An 18,934-nucleotide genomic window follows, 5' to 3' on the forward strand; every position below is an offset into this window, starting at 1 on the left:
TCTTGAATGTAGCACATACTTGCAAATATTCCCGGAACACTCTGGGAACACTGTGGTTTGATCAATAGGCTGAGCAGATTGCTCTCTATTTCAGATGAGTTAGTCTCACGGGTTAGTTAGTCTCTCTTAAACACAGCATAAACCATACCTTTATGGGGTATGGTATGGTATGGTTTATAGAGAAGCCTGAAAAATATCTATCTTGCATTTTTGACATGTTGAGCAAATGCAGCATGAAACTAACTAAAAGAAGGTTTGTGTATGTGCACACAAATAACCAAAAAAAAACAAGTCTTAAGCAATGCAAAGCTTCCCAACAATTTCACAGCACGCTGCAAATGATGATGTACTTTCATTAGAAACATGAATTTTCACAAAAGCCCCCAATTTTCCACATGAATGCCTTAGAGACTCTCGACAAGAATGCTAGGACAGGGGGTGGTGCACCAGCCTGCCACGCATGTGTGCAGACTAACCGGCAGCTGGCAGACAACGAGCAGCTAACAATAAGAAAGCTTTTTATTCCTCTGCGCAGATTGCGGGGCTGAACTTGACAAAGAGGAGCGCCGACCTGCTGGTGGGGGTCACCTCTGAAGACTGAGGACTGCGCTCCTGCCCGCTTCATCTGCCGGCGTGTGTGCGTGTGTGCCTGACAGCGGACCCCCCAGCAGGCTCCACAAAGGCCGCGCACAATCAGACCGAAGGGACAGGGGGCCGTTTGCACAGATGGCCGCCTCGGCTCAATAAAGGCCGAAGAATGAACAAGACGAGTGGCGTGCTCCGCGGCGTTGGTCCCCAGGGGGAGAAGAACTGCACCAGATCTGAGGAAGCCTAACAAAACCAGGCCCAATGTGCTGTCCTGCCGGGAGGAGGGGAGGGTGGGGGGGGGGAGAGACACCCTGTTCCAGTTACAGCTGTTCCTGTTAGGACTGTGGTTTACATATTTTTCTGAGGATGTTTTTCGTTCCATTTGCAGTGCAAACACCCAAACTAGTTCACCCCCTGTGAGTACAGGAACCCACCCTAACGCCTCTTTGACAGAACTGTGGTGCGTTACCTACATTTCACTGCTTTGCATCAGCTCGATGAGGTCTGTGAACAGGACGTCCCGGTTGCGCTCACAGAATCCTTCCGCGTCATAGGACACCTGCGGGGGGAGAGAGAGATTCTCAGGCGTGAGTGGCGACTGTGACGACCACGTGACACAGGTAAGGTATTTGGTTACAAGGGCCAGGTGGCTCGCTGAACTGACACCAAGAGTTCCAACACTGTGAGCATTGATCTGGGAATGAAAGCCTGTACCTAACATGGTGGTAGTTCTGAGGATGATCACATGTACCCCTTAATCACAAACATAAAACTGAGCCAGTCCCAGATCCCAGCTGCGCCAGTTCTTTCAGTGATTCATACTGATATCCATCTTCATGATGTGTCAGCAACTGACGTCAGCAGAAGATCGTTAATGATTCATTTCTTTATAAACTTGGAAACCCGATGCAAAATGGTTCTGGGATTTTCAAGCGTTAATTAACGTCCCTTTTGACTGAACGGATTCCCGCCGCACCTTGCCAGCGTAGTGGTGAATGATGAAGCCCTGGTTCCAGCTGTTGAAGTGCTCGTGGGAGTTGATCTGCACCCGCAGTTTCTGCAGCATGGTCTGGTCTGCGCCCTCGCCCACCGCGTGCATGGTGGCGCACACGTCGTCCAGGATACTCATAATGCCCGGAGGATTCTGGGAAAAAATATATATACTCACATACTGAATAGAGCTCTCAAGCGCCACCAAGCGCTGCATCAGGCCTGAACCACACAGGTATGGCAACGATGTAGAAACACTCTGCATTGTATGATGTTTTGCAGTGTAAACTTCACCATGAAGTGTACCTTCCAGGGGTTACGCTAAACAACGTTGTGATTTTTCTGACTACTGTACAATCTTGATTCTCTCAGATGACACTTGATTAAAAACATACCACGTGCATTTATTCTGGGATAAACGATGAAGCAGTTTGTCTCATAATCAAATTATCTTGAGTCAGTGTTTGGTGTATAAACAGCTGCCAGCATTACAAACAACAGATTACACATGGAAGCACTGGCGCTGACCTCTGAATTTCCAGCCTTTAATAGAGTTATCCCCATGCTCCTGCCTCTGTGGGCCGCTGCACCCCACGCACTAATTGATTATGTCATAAGCCGCAGCTGCCTCATAGACGGTCCTACAACAGGTCTCAATGACAGAACCAGCTTCCTCAGCCGGCTGTTTCTGGATCATTTGTTATGGACTACGGTCAGTCAGAGTCTTTCCTCTTGCCAAAACGGCGTGTTAATTTTTCACAGGCAAATAGCATCACAGGGGTTATACACTTGGGACGGGGGAGCGCGAGAGAAGCGGGCCCATTGTCACATCCGTCATTTTGTTAAAAGCCAGCTCTCAATGGGAATTTCACGGATTACGGCTTTGATCTCGGTGAATTAACTGGATGGAGAAGTGTGTCAGCACATGTGTGCAGATGTTATGCTGACCGTCATGGGAAGGGCTTTGTGTGGGGGCTGACCGTGCAAAACTCGACTTACCACTTTGCTCTCAATGAGATCACAGACTATCTTGTTGTTGAAGTATTCGATGGGGGACCATTTGATTCCTTCTTGTACATACTCTTCCTGGGGGGTGGGGTTAGGGAGGGGGGAGGGGAGGGTAAGAATGGTCAGACAGTAGCTCGAGCACTGCATGAATAGACAGCACAGTTGATGAGGATGGAGCCTGAACCCAAAGGAACACTCTCAGTTTCATCCTGATGCTTTTTATACTTAGATAATATAAAATGTCAAATTTCTAATTTCTAATTTCAAGCATAAGAGAAGCAAGTGAGAGAAGGAAATCATGAAAGAAACTAGCATCTTTTACCTGTTCAGCTTTCAGTGTCAGTTCAATGAAAATCTGCTGGAGTTTTTCGTTCACAAAGTTGATGCAGAACTGTTCAAAGCCATTTTTCTGCAGGGAAAGGAACACCAGGGATCAATCTGAGAACCTGAAAGGCCAGCATACCCAAAAACACAAGCAGCGTAACACTATACAGAGAGAAAGATTTTAACAATGAAAACACTTAAATATAATAAATAAGTGTTGAATGATCTGAAGGCACCAAAGCAAAAGCTTCAGTAGAGTCTTAAGTGTGGTCTCGTTTGCTTGAGCCTTGAAATTCTTGGCTGTATTGTCAAACAATCACATAAAAATCCTGCTCTACAAATGGGGGGAAAAAAGCTTGTCCTTGTGTAGCGTGCCCATTAAGGAGTGTGCAGATCAGTAACGGTATAGCTGTGTTAAACAATGACTCAGAAACCACAGAAGTCAAGCATGGAGTGTACAGGATACTTGCAGGGCCTGCCTGCAAGGCTGCCCTGGAACAATGTGAATATCCTTTGTCAGCCTTGTTTATAAAGAGAGGTTATCTGCGAGTCAGCATGGCATTGCTAGGGGAAATCGTTGCTCACAGCATATTGCTTGAACTCAGGACCTGCACTTGGTGCGCTAACTGCATTTTTATCTGAGGAAACCTGCAATTTCCCTCCATAATCAGGACTCAAGCATATTTAGACATGTTTATTTCATTAACGGTTATGTTTAATATTTGTATTGTGCCCTAACGTGCTCTGCACTGGGTGGGTCAGTGGACAGACAATGGTGCCTTTGCATGACCAAACTTGTTCGCCCTCAATAATGGAAATTGTACAGAAAATGTTACACTACACAAAAACATACACAACATTGAGATTGTTTTAATGCTATAACAATATAAGTCATCAGGGGCCTACAGAAATCTTTATGAAACACTTGTCAACAGTTCAGTTGGTGGTGCAACTAATATATCCTATAGAGAGCATTTTTTCATTAAAAACAACTTTGAACTACTGATGCATTTTTTTTTTTCATAAAAATATGACTATCATCATAGGAATTCTGATAATGCAGCACTGAGTCTTAGATTAAATAATACAATGCATTCCACTATGTAAGAGGCACATTAAGCACACAGTAGCATCTTTTTGCTTTAATGAAGTCCAATTAAATGCAGCAAGGAGTTTACTAAGATGTCAGCATGTCCATTGGTTAAGACCCTAATTCTGTCTAATAAACAAATTTTAGGTAATCAGATTAGGAGTTCATCAAGACTTATCTGTCTGAATCGAGAGATGGGCATTAATCTCAAGAGTAAAAAAATCGGTTTGAGCCTTTGGTCTTAAGCAGTTTAAAAGCTCCCGTTCAACAGAGGTCCCACAGCAGTGTCCACAGGGCAGATAATGTATTAGTATGACCTCATATTGGTCAGGTGACAAAATGCATTTATTACCTTATGACCTTAGAACAGTTTGACTTATAATACATAATCAGTGGATGTTTTATGGGTATTTAATTTTCTTTATCCACCGGTCAATGTCAGTAAGAAACAGTTCTTGTGGATAAAATGTACTTACCTGAAAAATTTCAAATCCATAAATATCCAGCACCCCTATATTTAATTCTTGATGTTCCTTCACCATGGCTTTGTTGATGGACTGTTAAGAAAAAAAAAAACAAATGATAAAACTTAAGAAAAAAAATAGGTTAGCCTACACAGTCTAAAGACTATTCCTAAATATATATATATAAAAAACTGTGAGCGTATAAATGACGTATGCTGTTGGAAAAAAAAAACGCCTCTTTTGGGAGCTGTAACCCACATTTAATGAGATGATCCCCTTGTAAACACAGTTTGCTCTGTCTGACTCGAACTCTGACAGCTGCTGCTGGCTCGCAGCTTGCATATTAACACTGCGGGCCAGGGCGGGAGACAGAGGAGCGCTTCAGCGGGCTCTGGACGCAAGCTGCAGCGCGCGCTCAGCTTCCGTCGGGCCAGCAGGGCCGCTCTTACGCCTCCCGGCCCCTGCTCCGTTACAAAAAGGGGAGGCTCTGTTCCCTTCCAGCTTTCCTTGGCCGCTACGGGGTGAGAGGCGGCGGTGTCCGGACGGGGCCTCTGCAGATGGAGGAGGCCCACGCGGACAGGAACACGTGCCTGCCCAGAGCTCAGCGGGTCTACCGCTCACAACACATCATCAGAGGAGGAACGTCCTCTTAGGCTTTTAGGGCGCGGGGGGGGGGGGTTTACCTCCACCAGATAATCGAAGACGCGGGCGTGGAGGGCCTTGGAGAGGGCGTCGCGGGTGTAGCAGGCCTGCTCCACGTTCAGGGTGACGTCGATGGACTCGGACTTGCCGCCCCACTTGCTATCCATCTTGCGGCTGGTGAGCTTGTCCTTCAGCCTCTTCTGGTCGATGCCCAGCAGGAAGGCGGGGAAAGCCAGGACTGCGGGGCGGAGGGGACATGGTTAGGACTAACTCACTGAGAGCGCACAGGAACGGGCGCCTTCCTCCCGGTTTGGATTTAACAGAACCAAGAGTGGCCAAGGGCTACTTAACTCCCACTATTTACCTCCACTCATACCACAGAGCTGGCCGTCAAATCATGACTCATTTTAAAACTTAGAAAACACCAGGTTCACCAGGTGCTCATTTGTAATCTCCCAAAAAAAGGCGGGCACGAGCTACTGGCGGTAACCCACTCTTCACCCCGCCCCTCGGGACTCCCTCCCTGCCTCATTAGCGTGAGTCACTTTCCTGTGAAGGAAACATTCTGGAAATGTCTGAGAATGCATCAGCCCGCTCCAGTGACGCTCATTTGGGACAAAGGGGTGTGGGAGCCCACATTAGTCCGACTCAATGGTGTGCAGCAGACTGCCGCGCCCACAGCGGCCCGGTTTGATGTTGGAAAAGAATGGCAACACGTCTCTAACCCAAAGGGAGTTAGACCATACGACCAAATGAGAGCTCAGACTAATGCAGGGGAACTATCTAATTATATCACAGGAACACAGTACAATAAGATACACCATTATACACATTGATGGTCTACTAATGACACATATTAATGATATATAAATGTCATTAATATAGTTCAATACTATATAATGAATTCACACCTCAGCAGAGCACTATCACTCATTTTAGATGATTGGTATCAACAGCACAGAATATAAGCATTTTGAAGTGTGTGGCTGATGGCTGTGTGTGTGGATGTGTGGGTACTAAAATGTAGATATCTGCAGCACACTAGGTGCCAGAGGGGGTCTGTGAGACAGGGGAAGAGGAAGCACGGCCATTACCACAGGCCAGAGATGCATCTGCAAGGAACAGACAGTGGCTTTGTATCCTGGCAACAAGGGGTGCTCAAATTCGTCATTCAGGACTGGGTGGGGTTGGGGGGCAGAGACAGAGACAGAGGGGGAAGGGGGGGAGCGCAGGACAGGAAATACTAAATTTCTCGGCGTAATTTCAGTTCTGTGATGTAATACGCCCAGACTCCGAAATTGTGTTTTATTTTCTCTGGTAATTCAGCATGGCCAGACGTTTGGCCGGAGCCCTGGATTAACACAATGAAAGCTCGGAAAAAAAGGCCGGCAGGCCAAAAAGAACGTGCTCCCTCCTGCCTCAGAAGGGCAACTCAGGACACCGCAAAGGCAGTTTGGAGAAACCATAAAAAAGCCCAAAGAAACGCCGCTCTTAAAGGGCACCTAAAACAGTTACCTAAAATAAAACAGACCAGGGAGAGCGTTTGGGTGGGTTCACCAAACATTTGTCTCACACCCTGGGGAAAGCCATATAGTTAGCGTGGGTGGACCAACCCAAACCTTTCCCTGAGTTTAACTGTCAAACCATTGTCCTTTTACTGAGAGCTTCTTCAGCTCTCATTTAGATCCAGTTATACACTTGTGGTAAATGATAATAGCTAGAATAACCACTGTTGGACAGTGACTTGAGGTGGGTAACAACACGGCATGTACAGGCTGTGCGTGTGTGTGAGAGACCGTGCCCAGCGGTGTGCGGGTACCCACATTCCTCGCTCTCGACCGCGGCGTAGTTCCCCGCCTCCTTGAAGTTGATGTTGCCCAGGTGCAGCACCCCCGCCACGATTTGCAGGACCAGGGTGCGGTCCTCTGGCTTGATACCAATCACGTTCATGGCGTGCTAGAAAGGGGGAGGGGAGGGGGAGAGAGAGAGGCCACATTCAGCTCTGGGTCTACAGACTGCAAAAACCACTTTGATACTAAAACCAGCAACACAACCACATAAATACACTGGTAAACAGAAACAGACTTCAGCGTTTGAACAGACTGGGTAGATGAAGCCAGTGAATGGGAGAGAAACAGACCGAGAGAGAGAGAGAGAGAGAGAGGGAGAGAGAAAATAGAGAAAGAGCTACAGAGGACTATAGAGAAGTATTGTTACAACTTTGACTCAGAAGTGACACAGTCAAAGTCCTCTGCATCCACAGAGTCTCTAGTCGAGGGGAAGTCCTTTAGTAAAAATACATCACAGGCTATTTACTGTTCTGTCCTTGTTTTAGATTTTTCCGCTCATTAAGTACAAGAGGAGCCCCAGGCTAAAGCCCAGCAAGCAAGCTGTGCTAGTGATACTCACCATTGTCTCCTGGAAGTCGCTCTTGTCGTTGATATCGTCCACTTTGTAGGATCCGGACTGATTGAGGTAATTGTAGTAATCTAAATTCGTGATTCCCAGACTACTCTTTTGGTCTCCGCTGGCTCCTTCTATTAACTGCAAACAAGCAAGAAAGCAGATCATTACGGGAACACTATTGTGCCAGTAATTTTAGACTCGGCTTCCCATAATGGTGTTCAAACTGCAATTTCAGATTGCTTTCAGTGGAACATGGTGCAGGAAGGCCACTTACCAGACATAAGCCCTTTAATTTCTCTGGTACCCTAAAAGCAATCTCCGTTCAGTTACGTCATTCTCTTAACAGGGATGTGTGTTCTGTATTAATTCTCTTAACAGGGATGTGTGTTCTGTATTAATTCTCAAAATGCATTTCGGGAACTGCATTATGGGAAATTGCAACCTTATCTGCTTCCTCCTAGACAGCTCAAGTGGTACACTTTAGAGGGGGGACAACATGACCTGTTTTCAGGAGTCAGATGGAATGTGTTGCTCTTATTGTTTCAGAAAAAAAAATCTAGGTCACATTGGTCCAAGATTGTTCTACTTATTCTGCATGCATGCACACGGACACAGAGACACACGCAAACACGCACTCACACACTCACACATGCCCCTGCGCGGGTTCCTCACCTGATAAAATATATGAAAGCTCCTCTCTCCCGGATTCCTCATGACCACACGTGATTTTTCCAGCAGGAAGTTGGAGATTTTCCCGCCGTCTGGCTCGCCTCCCGAGCTGAACCGGATCTCAAAGTATTTCCCCTGCAGGACCGAGAAGAGAGCCTTGGAGTCAGGTATGGCTCCGCTGAGCCCAAAAGCAGACCCTCCGAGGACAACGCGTGCTGTGCCATCCCCGATTTGCTCACGCACAGACCCTGCACCCCGGAACCACTTTCGTTCCCAAACTCTAATCTCGTGGTGAATCCCTGGGGTGAAAGGTGGCCTCTCTCCCTATAGAGTAACACTCTCAGAAAACATGTTCTCTTCCAATCTGAAATCAGCTCTAACACTTACACCTAACCCTAACCCTGGCACTGAATCAGAAGAACAGCAGAGCAGCCGCAGTGCTGATTCCTCTCTGTGTTTTAGGACAGGGTGCTTCAGCGCACGTTCAGAGAGGCCCGGTGCTGCGCGGGGAGGCGGGATCGGTAATGAGCGGCGGCGGTGTGGCTCTGTCCAGCTCTGCGGTCAGCGTGTCCTCGGCGCGGCCTCCGTGGAGCCCAGGCCTGCTCTTACCTCCCCACAGCGCCAGTTAAGCAGGCCGCAAACCCCGGCCAAAAAGAGACGGGAGAAGGCAATATATCACAGCTAGTAAAAGCACACGCTACGATTCCCCCAAACCTTGTTTCCCTCCTTCCTCCTTCCCTTTGAAAGCAGAGTCCCTTTGTTTGGCTTGGCCCTGGAGGGCCCGGCCGGACCGAGATCGGGCCGGATGACTAGACAGTGACAGCCCCGTGTTACGACCACATCTTTTTTCCCCTCCCCCACCTAAAGAAGGGAATATGAAAAACAGCCGTTTTCCTTACAAATCTGCTGGAGTTGTTGTTCCTCACGGTCTTGGCATTCCCGAAGGCTTCCAGCAGCGGGTTGGACTGGAGGATGATGTCTTTGACGTGCTGCCAGGAGAGAGGCACAGGTGAGTAGGAGTCGCCACGGCACCGCGCCACACCAAGCCCCGCCCATCCACGCCCCCGAGGGACAGAACCACACATGGATGCACGCACGGAGCTCGTAACTTTCCACAGACACGCGCGCGCCATCTGGAGCGCATCAGCTGAGGTCGACCCCGTATCTGACCGTGCGTTCGAGACTGGCCTCTCGGCGCGGAGACAGATCCGCTTATTCGTCTTTCAGAAGCGGAGTGGCGGCATTTCTGGGAATCCTTACGCATGCCTGAACTTCTGATCTTTTGCGAGAGAAAATGATTAGTGCCATTGTGGTATTTTTACATCTCGTTCTCCTCGACGGGTCACACGGAGAACAGAGAGCTCCGTAAGTTTGCATGACTAACTGCGTCGGTGTACTGAGATGGAGACGTTGGAGGGAGATGGATGTTCCTGACAACGTGTTGCAAAACAAGAAAACGTGGCATGTCAGCTCCCCGCCCTATCTCCACGTGTTGAATTCAGGCGACCAGTGACAGATCTGATTTGCATGCACCTGAGAGATGCCAATCAGCGGCAGTGACAGGCTCTGGTGTGGTGTCACGGGACACAGACAGGACAGGAGTCGTGACAGGGAGTCAGGCAGCATGCAGGGGCGGGGGGGGCATGGGTGGGGGGCCCTCGCGGCTTTCAGGCACTTCAGAGGGGACTCTAGCTGGAGTGGGGTGTGCGAGCAGGGGGCAGATCTGATACAATGGGAGGCATTGTTGAATGAGGCAAACTGAATAAAATCCACAGGCAATTCCACAAAATAATACACACAAGCAAGCACGCACACAGGCACGCACACACACACGCGCATGCACGCACACAGGCACAAACGCACACAGGCACGCACTCTGCACAGATAAGCTAAGGTAGAAATACCATCAGGTCTTTGGAATGTTCAGAGCATTGGGCATTTGAGAAAAAAACACAAGAGAAGAAAATACTTTTGACATCTGAATTCACCTGGCAATAATTCTGTATAATACCATTTCTAATTTGCATTCGAACATGTTTTGCAAAGAGCCAAACTGCTGATAAAGGCAAAATCTCCAGAGGCATGCTGTATCAAAATGGGATCCGTCTGCATGAACTGAAAAATGGGTTGAAAACCTTAAATATTCAGAGGATGGTAATCCAGCCTGCAGGATTAGGGCTCCAGAAGGCATGTGACACTGAAAGAAGTTTAAGGCCTGTAGCAGCTGAGCTCCAAGAAGGGGGAAAAAGTAATTAGACTGGAAAATGGCAAATACCCTCGTCCTGTTTGAGTACTTCCAGCGCATTAGGAGAAGTCACAAGTGCAAGCACAAGAGGGTGACAAGGGGAATCGGGGATACTTCAGAGGCCAGCGGAGGAGGGTGACTTGGGGACAGGACATCTGGTGGGCAATGTGTGGGACAGATGGCGCGTGCAGGTGGGGGGTGGGGGAGTGGTAGGGGGGCAGTGGTCCCTCTGCTGATGGGCTGATAACGGGGAGATCCCTTTGGAGGACAATAGGGGATCTGGCTTTTGTGATGCAGGGGGGGCAAGTGTATGGGCCTAAAAAGTGTGTGTGTGTGTGTGTGTGTGTGTGTGTGTGTGTGTGTATGTGTGTGTGTGTGTGTGTGTCAGCCCAATGGTAACAACTTGACCCAAGAAGTGGACATACACATGCAGCACACATACATCAAAAACTGCATCATCACACATGATCGTCCATTATCTACAGGTGCAGAGTCGTTCATGGGGAAGTGGATTTGATTTCTTCCATTCCACATACCTGAACTTTGGGCCCTCCACCCGACACTCTGGAGATGTAGCTCATGATGTACTTTGCAGCCACGGTTTTCCCTGCACCGCTTTCGCCACTGGGGGGGAACATGACAAAACAGCAGAACATCCATTATCATGAGCATACATTATCATTACCATCCACTGTCATGAGCATACATTATCATTACCATCTATTACGAGCATACATTATCATCAATACCCATTATCATGACCATTACATTATTGTGATTTAGCAGACATTCTTATCCAGAGTTACTTAACTAGGTTAGAATTCTGAAATAGCAACCTTTCGGTCACAAGCCCTGCTCCTGACCACTACGCCACACTGCTGACTAATGGAAACACCTTTACATGAAACATCTACAGAGATATTATTCCACAGCATCATGGATGTTTTATCAGCTCATAAAGAGAGAAATAACAAACACACAGGTGGTTCATAGATACCAATCTCCCCATTACTCCCATCCATAACAACTCAATAGTGTTTAACCTCCTGCCACTGGGCCATGACTCATTTTACAGGATCCACTTTGAATAATGTCCTTTAGCAGCTGACTCATCTATGCAAAGGAAATGATCGTTGCAGAGTGCTTTAACACTCATGGTACTTTAAAGGCCAAACCAATCTAGCAATTCATAAAGCTTATACACTGGATTCTTGCAAGCTGTGTAAGGTGATGGGGAAAATAGACATGAGCAACCAGATACTATAATTACAGCTTTTATCTCCAGAGATATTTGAGAGGAGCAGAAGTTCCAGATGTCTCTTCCTAAACAGGAACCAGCAGTTTAGCGCACCAATGCACAGCATGAAGAAACTCTGGAAGATCATTTAAACCCAACAAACCCAATAGACCAGAGCCTCAGTCAGAAACTAGTATTAAGGAAGCCCACTTCTATAGGCCATACACACCTCTGACCTCACCTATCCAAGCAATCCAACCCGTGGTGCTAATTTCTGAATGAGTATGTCTCTTAATGTGGAATTTCCAATATGCCGGCTCCCCCCCTCCAAGACACACACACACTCACGCACACATACGTGCACACACACATACATACCCACACATACACATACCACCCCCACCCTAAATATGGGTGCTGGAGCCAGCCCTTATTTTGACCCAAAGAGTCTGTCAAGCACTGTTAAACAACATGCTTGGAAAATCCCTGTTCAGCAGGCTAAGAGGGTCTGGGGGGGGGGGGGTTACTGAAATCCCACTTTTTAGATACTTATCCCCAATTAACACAAATGAGGGGTCTGAATGGGGGCTGAATAGGGAAAACGGGGATATTTCTTAATTAAAGCCTGACGTCCCTCCCAGGCACAGTTATGCTTCCGACTTCCGTCAACTCAAGGGGAAGCCGGAGTTTGGCCCCGCCGGAAAACGGAACCGACATGTTCCGTTCGCACGCCGAGGGGCGCGCCCATACCGATCTTTAGGGGGGATGGGGGGTGCTCAGTGTCCCCGGCAACCTCACAGCTGGACAGACCGTGGAGAGGAGCCAAGTGCTTCATCTCCGAGCCGCGGCGGCTTGGGATCGGAGCTATTTTAGAACTTCCTGAACGAGCGCGTGAAATATTGTTTCGCTGGTGTCCTGTTGGCCGAGGGCTGCCTTCCTGCTCTGAGCCCGGCTCTCCTGTCCCCCTTTCCTGAGGAGTCAGCCCACAGAACCTTTTACTACACAAACAAGCCTGGCTCCAAATGTGCCATGATAGTGATAATAAGGCATTCTGTGGACTCTGCTGGGTTGCTTTTCTTCTCACCCCTCCCCTCTCCTGCTTCCCTGATGCCCCCCCCCGGCCCCCCACCCTTCACTTTCTGCATGATCATACTTACTTTAGACTTCTGTGGTTTGGCCCCAGATTACAGAAGTTTCCTTGCCCTTTTTATACCATTCTTTGAAGGGTAGTCATGTCGGTAATACCCTTTTGAAAAAGCACAGCTGTAGACTGTTAAGGAAAGTTTGAGGAGTCCGGTGACGTTGCTGCACTACAAGGTCATAGCACTGCTAGCTCGTCGTTTTGATTCTCACTGAAGTTGATGCTCGACAGTTCGCTTTTGCATAACATTCCACCTAAGCCCGTCACACAGCAATTGAATTACCACTGTACAGAAGCTGTGTGAAGAAAAGCGTAGCTCTATAACACTCAAGGCAGACTGTACATTAAACCAGTCTTAATCAAGCGACAGGTATCTCCCCTCAGTCACTTTCCCTGTGTGTTTAGCCGCAGTTGCTATCAAATGTGAACCTTGCTGAGCGTTAAAGAGCGCCCTCTGCTCCAGCAGTGAGCTGCTGTCCGCGGGCTTCAAAAGGCCTGCCATTGTGGATGGCTCGCACTTAGGTTTCCCTCAGTGCCAGGGCTGGCGTTCGACTTAACGGCCTCCTATTTTTACCCTCCGGCGGAGAGCTCCCCCATTGTATATTGTAATTACACAGCAGTCAGATGCTAAACACATTGTTGACTTCCTGTCAGATTTACTGGCCAAACATGGAGCGAAACCTGAGCTGCTCTGTACACTCAGTGCTGAATCACGTCCTCCTGACTCCCACATAACCTGGGGTCTCCGACAAACACCCAACCGAGGCAAGCGCGCATGGCCAGGACATTCATTTTGAAATAATCCTAGACTGCTAAAAACAAATTGCTATTCCATAATATGAAACGTGATAAAATATGACATTTAAGTGTTTGACCATCTGATACGGACATGCTTGGTGATTTCAGCGAAAGGTTGTGCTGGACTCTGGTGGGGGACTCTGGTGGGGGACTCTGGTGGGGGACTCTGGTGGGGGACTCTGGTGGGGGACTCTGGTGGGGGACTCTGGTGGGGGACTCTGGTGGGGGACTCTGGCGCGGAGTGTTTTTGTAAAGGCACACGATGTTCCCAGTCCGGCCCGGCACACTCTGGCTTCCAGCTGGGGAACGCCAGCGTTTTATTAATACACAAGGACATGAGCAGCGGGAAACCAAAACAGACTGAACTCGGTAAAGTGCGCTGGGAACTGAACACGGTGCTCAGCGCTGAATCCCGCCCTCCTGACTCCCAGATAACTCCCATTCATTTTCCATAATACACACTGTCGCACTGCTAAAAGCAAACTTCTGTTCCATAACATAAACCGTAATAAAATTCGTGTTTTAAAGGCACGCGGTGTTCCCAGTCTGGCCCGGCGCGCTCCGGCTTCCAGCTGCGGCACGCCAGCGCTGATGAGGTGCCACCGAATCGCGACGGCTCCCGCGCTCTTTCTCCTGAAGTCGTCACGCTACATAACCTCGGCTCGGTGAGCGTTTTCCTCTATTAAAAGGGAAAAAAAAAAGGGCTTTTAATTGAGACGGAATCCCCGGTCTTTCCTGCTGTCGCCGTTCCCATGGCACAGCCGTTGTGCTTTATGCTTTTTATATTAATGGGAAGCGAGAAAAAGAACAGAAAAAAAACCCCATTAGGAACACATGTAAACTTAATACGACAGGGGGAAAAAATGTTTTGTTAGCAGACGAAGACACGAGCAATGAGAAACCAAAAACAGACTGAATTTGGAGGTGTTGCTTTGTCTAATTAGCTCCTGTATTCCCTTTCTCCCATCCTGGCAAACCATCATCAAACTTTCACAGATGACGTGAGCTGGGAGCTGAACATGGTGCTTGCTTGCTATGCACAAACAAGAACAGCCTCCCGTGTGCTTTAGCTACCTGCACAACCTGAACGTTGCATAACGCACAAGCATGTCCTTCAACAGACATACCCCACTATTGTGATAAATCCCTGTGCATAAAGGCCAAGTCTTCAGGGCGGTATGTCACTGTGGTACAGAAAACATATTAGGACCATCTCTGCATGCGAGCCTGTCTCAGAGAAGCATTTTATCCTGTATTTGTTTGAACAGCACTATTTTTCCACTATTCAGTGAGAAATGGCCATGTGTTTTCAACAACCCATTCTGCTTTTCTCCCATAGGTTCTTCCCCAGTAGCGGAATGTCCCGAACATTAAGCCTGTAAGACACTGGGAAAGCTGAGTCAACTCCCCTTCGCCGCCTCAGATTGCTCACCTCAGGAGAAGCTGAATGTTTTTTTAACGACTGGAAAAAGGTCTCGCAGAGTGCGCCGCTGACCGCACTGCACGCACAGCGATTTCACGCGTGGCTTTGTCCGCTAAGCTGGCCCGCCTCGGCCTCGCTCCCGGCCCCTTTATGTGGGGGAGCCGTCCTGGCAGCTGCGCGGGGCACAAAAACCCGAGCCGCGAGGGGAAAAAGTGCTGAAGCAGGAGCCATTTCCCCATGAGGTAAGCACTACAGTAACCAACCCGGGCCCGCGGGCGCTCCGCGCTGGGACGGGGGCCAGGGCACGGGACTCCATCCTCCCCGGCACCTGCACGCCACCGGCCGGAGGAGCCCCAGCGAGAGGCTCTCGAGCTACACCCTTCCATAAGAGCAGAAGAGAATTCTGGAGAAGATCCCCAGCGCCTCTGGGATGCTAAACGCTTCTCTTGAAACCGCCTAGTGAAAAACTCCTGAAAAACCCCACTGCGACCTAGCGGTTAAGGCGACGGCCCTTACCTATGCCTACTTAGGACAGCCAGGTAAGTGCACACCACAGCTGACTTACTGGTCAGGTGACATGAGTCGTGAATGTTACGACATTGGACCCTGTATGTAACTTCCACCTGTGGAAATTTAGCCCACTCTGATGCCACACGCTAACGGGCTGGCCACGACGCGTGCGAGGCGGGCAGAGCGCTGTTTACAGCAGGTGCGCTTCCTGTTTTCCGGAAGAGGAAGCGCTGGCATAAACAGGCATGCGCCTCGTTCGGCATTGTCTGCATGAGGCGTCCGGGGGCTCAGTCAAACAAAACCTCCAAAATCAAGCCCCCACCTTAACGACACACAACAGCGGTTGCATTCACACGTGGGTTCTAAAAAAAAAAAAAAACACAGCATTGGACGCTGTGTTTCAAGTCTGAAAAACAGAAAAAAAAGAAAATGTCTTGGAAAAAAAATACTCTGAGGGTTTACAGCACAAAGCCGCACCGAGGCAACCGAACCTGCCGGGTTGGTTCCTCCGCCGCTGTCCCCCGTCACCACGGTGATAGCAATCTGTCCCCTCACGCTGTCAAGTGACTTCTCCCTTGTGCATAGATTCCGCACATACCAGCGCCGTTCTTTCATTAAAGCCTTTGGCCGCCGCCCTCCTTCTCCAAAAAGAAAAAACAGGCCCAGAATAGAGGATGCGCTGTCTACGCCCTGGGGACGGGACGGCCCACCGCGTCAGCTCCTTACCTGATGATGACGCACTGGTTCTCACGGTCAATCATCATGTTCCTGTACATGTTGTCGGCCAGAGCGTAGATGTGGGGCGGGTTCTCATACTGGGCCTGCCACAGGTGGGGGGGAGAAAAAGTGATCGTCATGAGCTTTAAAAGGCACAGAGGGTAGTTTCTGTGAGAAAATTACACCCAGGGAAAGCATTTGGTTGAATGTGTCAAGGTTGGAATACATCAGCACTGTAAGGGCTACTAATCTAACCATTTTCCTTGGGGGGGGGGGGGGGGGGGTTATTTCTGAATCCTGATCAACTTTTTCCGGGAAACTTCCAAGCTCCAGTTTGATGCATGCTGAATAACTATTAATAATTTAAAAAACAGCTCTGGTTGACCTTAAACAATGGGCGGATCATTTGCTGGATCATAAACGAGAAACTAGCAGTGAAGTCAAGACACAGTACGAAAGGAAGAATTAGGAGCGTTTAATACAATCTGGTAATAAACTGTGGCCTAACAGTTTTTTATTGAGCATTAAGAGTTTTTTTTTTTTTTTTTTGTCAAGCTGCGTTTATGAAACGTCCAATTCGGGAGCCAAGACCGCTTTTGGTTCGCCGGCCAAGAACACTTAAAAGAACACAGACACGAACAGGCTGTGCTGCTGAGGTACTGCCAGGGCTTTTTCACTGGAAAGGCAGGTTTCCGAGACCTTCGTGCCAGCCAAGGGTGGAGCCGCCGGGCAGATCTGCGCCACACCTTGCCCAGACTAATTAAAGCCATTCTCCATCACCATTAACGTCAGGAGAAAAAAAAAAACACATTCGTAAGATAACCATGTTTGTGGGTTTGGCAAATACCATTCAGCGACAGTCAACATGCTTCAGTCCCTATGGTCCTATGATGTGTACTGAATATAAGGCCTTGCTAGCCCACACCAGTGTAAATCTGTAATATTTTTGACCTCAGCAAAAATGTTTCTTCTCTTCACTAATTCAAAATGGTGGAGTATGGTAATAAGCTTGTAAGCTCCTCTTTGTCCTTCTTAGGGAAGGAGATGTCTTGGTTTATGTCTTGGTTTCTGGCTGGCCTAGGCGTTTTCCCTCTGCCTCAATATTTAACAGATCACATTAAATCACTAATTATATTACTGGATGCCAACATGGTCAGTTCCTCATGCACACCTGGAGCAGCAGGTGAGGTGCCCCTCTCCTCTCCCTAAATAATGGACCGAGGGCACAGCAGAAACCGGGGAACCCTGAGGCCCTCCAAAAACAGGAGCCCCCCCATCCCTGTCTCAGAGCGTCAGCGGGAGGGACCACTCACCGCGCCCTGGTACATCTCCACCTCCTTGTCCCCGAAGTAGGGCATCTGCTTGAAGGGGTTGACAGAGATGAGCACGGGTCCGATGTACGTCTACACACGGTAGGGTTAAGGGTCACTTCCTGCAGACACATCACAGCAACATTCCACCACACTGGTCCTCCTACTGACTTTTGCAAGCTTGACAGCATCTCCCACAGTTTCAGGTTACCACCACTAATCCCAGAGCAGCAGAAGTGAAGACCTAGGGCTCTCTGTCCCTCAACAAATTTAACACGCCCATGGTCAATTTCAGTGAACGAGTTTGACATGAACCGCACAATCGTTAAAAAAGCGCAGTCTGACTTAAACATCACAGATCATTAAAAACAAAAGGTCCCCCTGGCTGCACCACACACACTTTCCTTTGAACTTTTGCAGCTTTAAGTTTCATAGCACTTACAGTTTATAAATTATACGCATATTCAGTTCGGGAGAGGTTAACGAAAAATGACCTAATTCTTAATAATAAGGCAATGACATCAGTGCAATATGATTCTGAGTACCAATACCATGGTGTTTAGTGACAGGGTCAAAGGCTTTTAAAGACACAGAGCATGCACATAATTCAGTATAACACAGTTGTGTTTGTGTGTCTGCAGCGGCTTTTGTTCAGTGTGCGTACTGTAGGTACTCAAGGAGATCTGCAGTAACCCCTGCTGTGTTACTCGCTGACACACTCTGGTGTTGTTGCTAGTCGAACCACAGAAGACTGATTCAGGGTTTAAAACTGCTTGTGACAGCTAAGCTCCACAAAACTAACACTCAATGCACATAAGCTTTTTTAACTATCAAGTTACCTCAATGCCTGCAGTGCTTTCTTTAAGTTTTCAATCTGACAAAGATTCAGGACCATGAAAGACACGATAATACTATGTTACCCAGGATGAGGGAACAGGGTGAGTTTTGTGTGAAAGCAACAGCCCTACAACCCTACAGCTTGGAGTCTTTTTTTTAAGCATCCCAGCGTTACTGCAGAACACAGGATCCTGTTTGTAGTGTGTTGGCATAGCAAACATGTACAGCGGGTTTGCCAAGTTCTCCCTCCTCCGGGAGACAAAAAGGAGCTGTCGTTTCATTTTGCTGCCCTTTCAATTACATGATTTCCAGTGGTGGCTGACTTACTGACTTACTGCTGATCTCACAGCCACCCATTAGCAGCTAATCACTCCACAACATTGTTTCAACTGAACGGCCAAAAAAAAAAAAAAAAACCAGAAAGGAAGTGACAAAATGGTTATCACGCAGCTGGGTGAAGGCCAAAAGGACAGGGAAACGTTAACAACCTGTCCACACAATGATTACGGAAAGTCTTTGTAGGGTGGAAAAAAAA

General features: G+C 48.3%; 1 protein-coding gene across 2 annotated transcripts in view; it reads right to left on the bottom strand.

The window, feature by feature from the left end:
- myo1ea (myosin IEa) overlaps positions 1–18,934 on the bottom strand; it is a 52,972-nt gene that overhangs the window by 14,337 nt on the left and 19,701 nt on the right. For both annotated transcript variants that reach the window (XM_036543521.1, XM_036543519.1), the window contains exons 3-15: positions 17,566–17,655; positions 16,262–16,356; positions 10,963–11,050; positions 9,081–9,170; positions 8,185–8,316; positions 7,516–7,650; positions 6,930–7,062; positions 5,148–5,344; positions 4,477–4,557; positions 2,909–2,995; positions 2,578–2,664; positions 1,565–1,732; positions 1,062–1,147 (exon numbers count right to left, since the gene is read on the bottom strand). In XM_036543521.1, coding sequence (XP_036399414.1) covers positions 1,062–1,147; positions 1,565–1,732; positions 2,578–2,664; positions 2,909–2,995; positions 4,477–4,557; positions 5,148–5,344; positions 6,930–7,062; positions 7,516–7,650; positions 8,185–8,316; positions 9,081–9,170; positions 10,963–11,050; positions 16,262–16,356; positions 17,566–17,655 — 1,469 coding nt within the window. The remainder of the gene's footprint in view (positions 1–1,061; positions 1,148–1,564; positions 1,733–2,577; positions 2,665–2,908; positions 2,996–4,476; positions 4,558–5,147; positions 5,345–6,929; positions 7,063–7,515; positions 7,651–8,184; positions 8,317–9,080; positions 9,171–10,962; positions 11,051–16,261; positions 16,357–17,565; positions 17,656–18,934) is intronic.

The sequence above is a fragment of the Megalops cyprinoides genome, chromosome 13 (assembly GCF_013368585.1).
Source record: "Megalops cyprinoides isolate fMegCyp1 chromosome 13, fMegCyp1.pri, whole genome shotgun sequence".
NCBI classification, from domain to species: Eukaryota; Metazoa; Chordata; class Actinopteri; order Elopiformes; family Megalopidae; genus Megalops; species Megalops cyprinoides.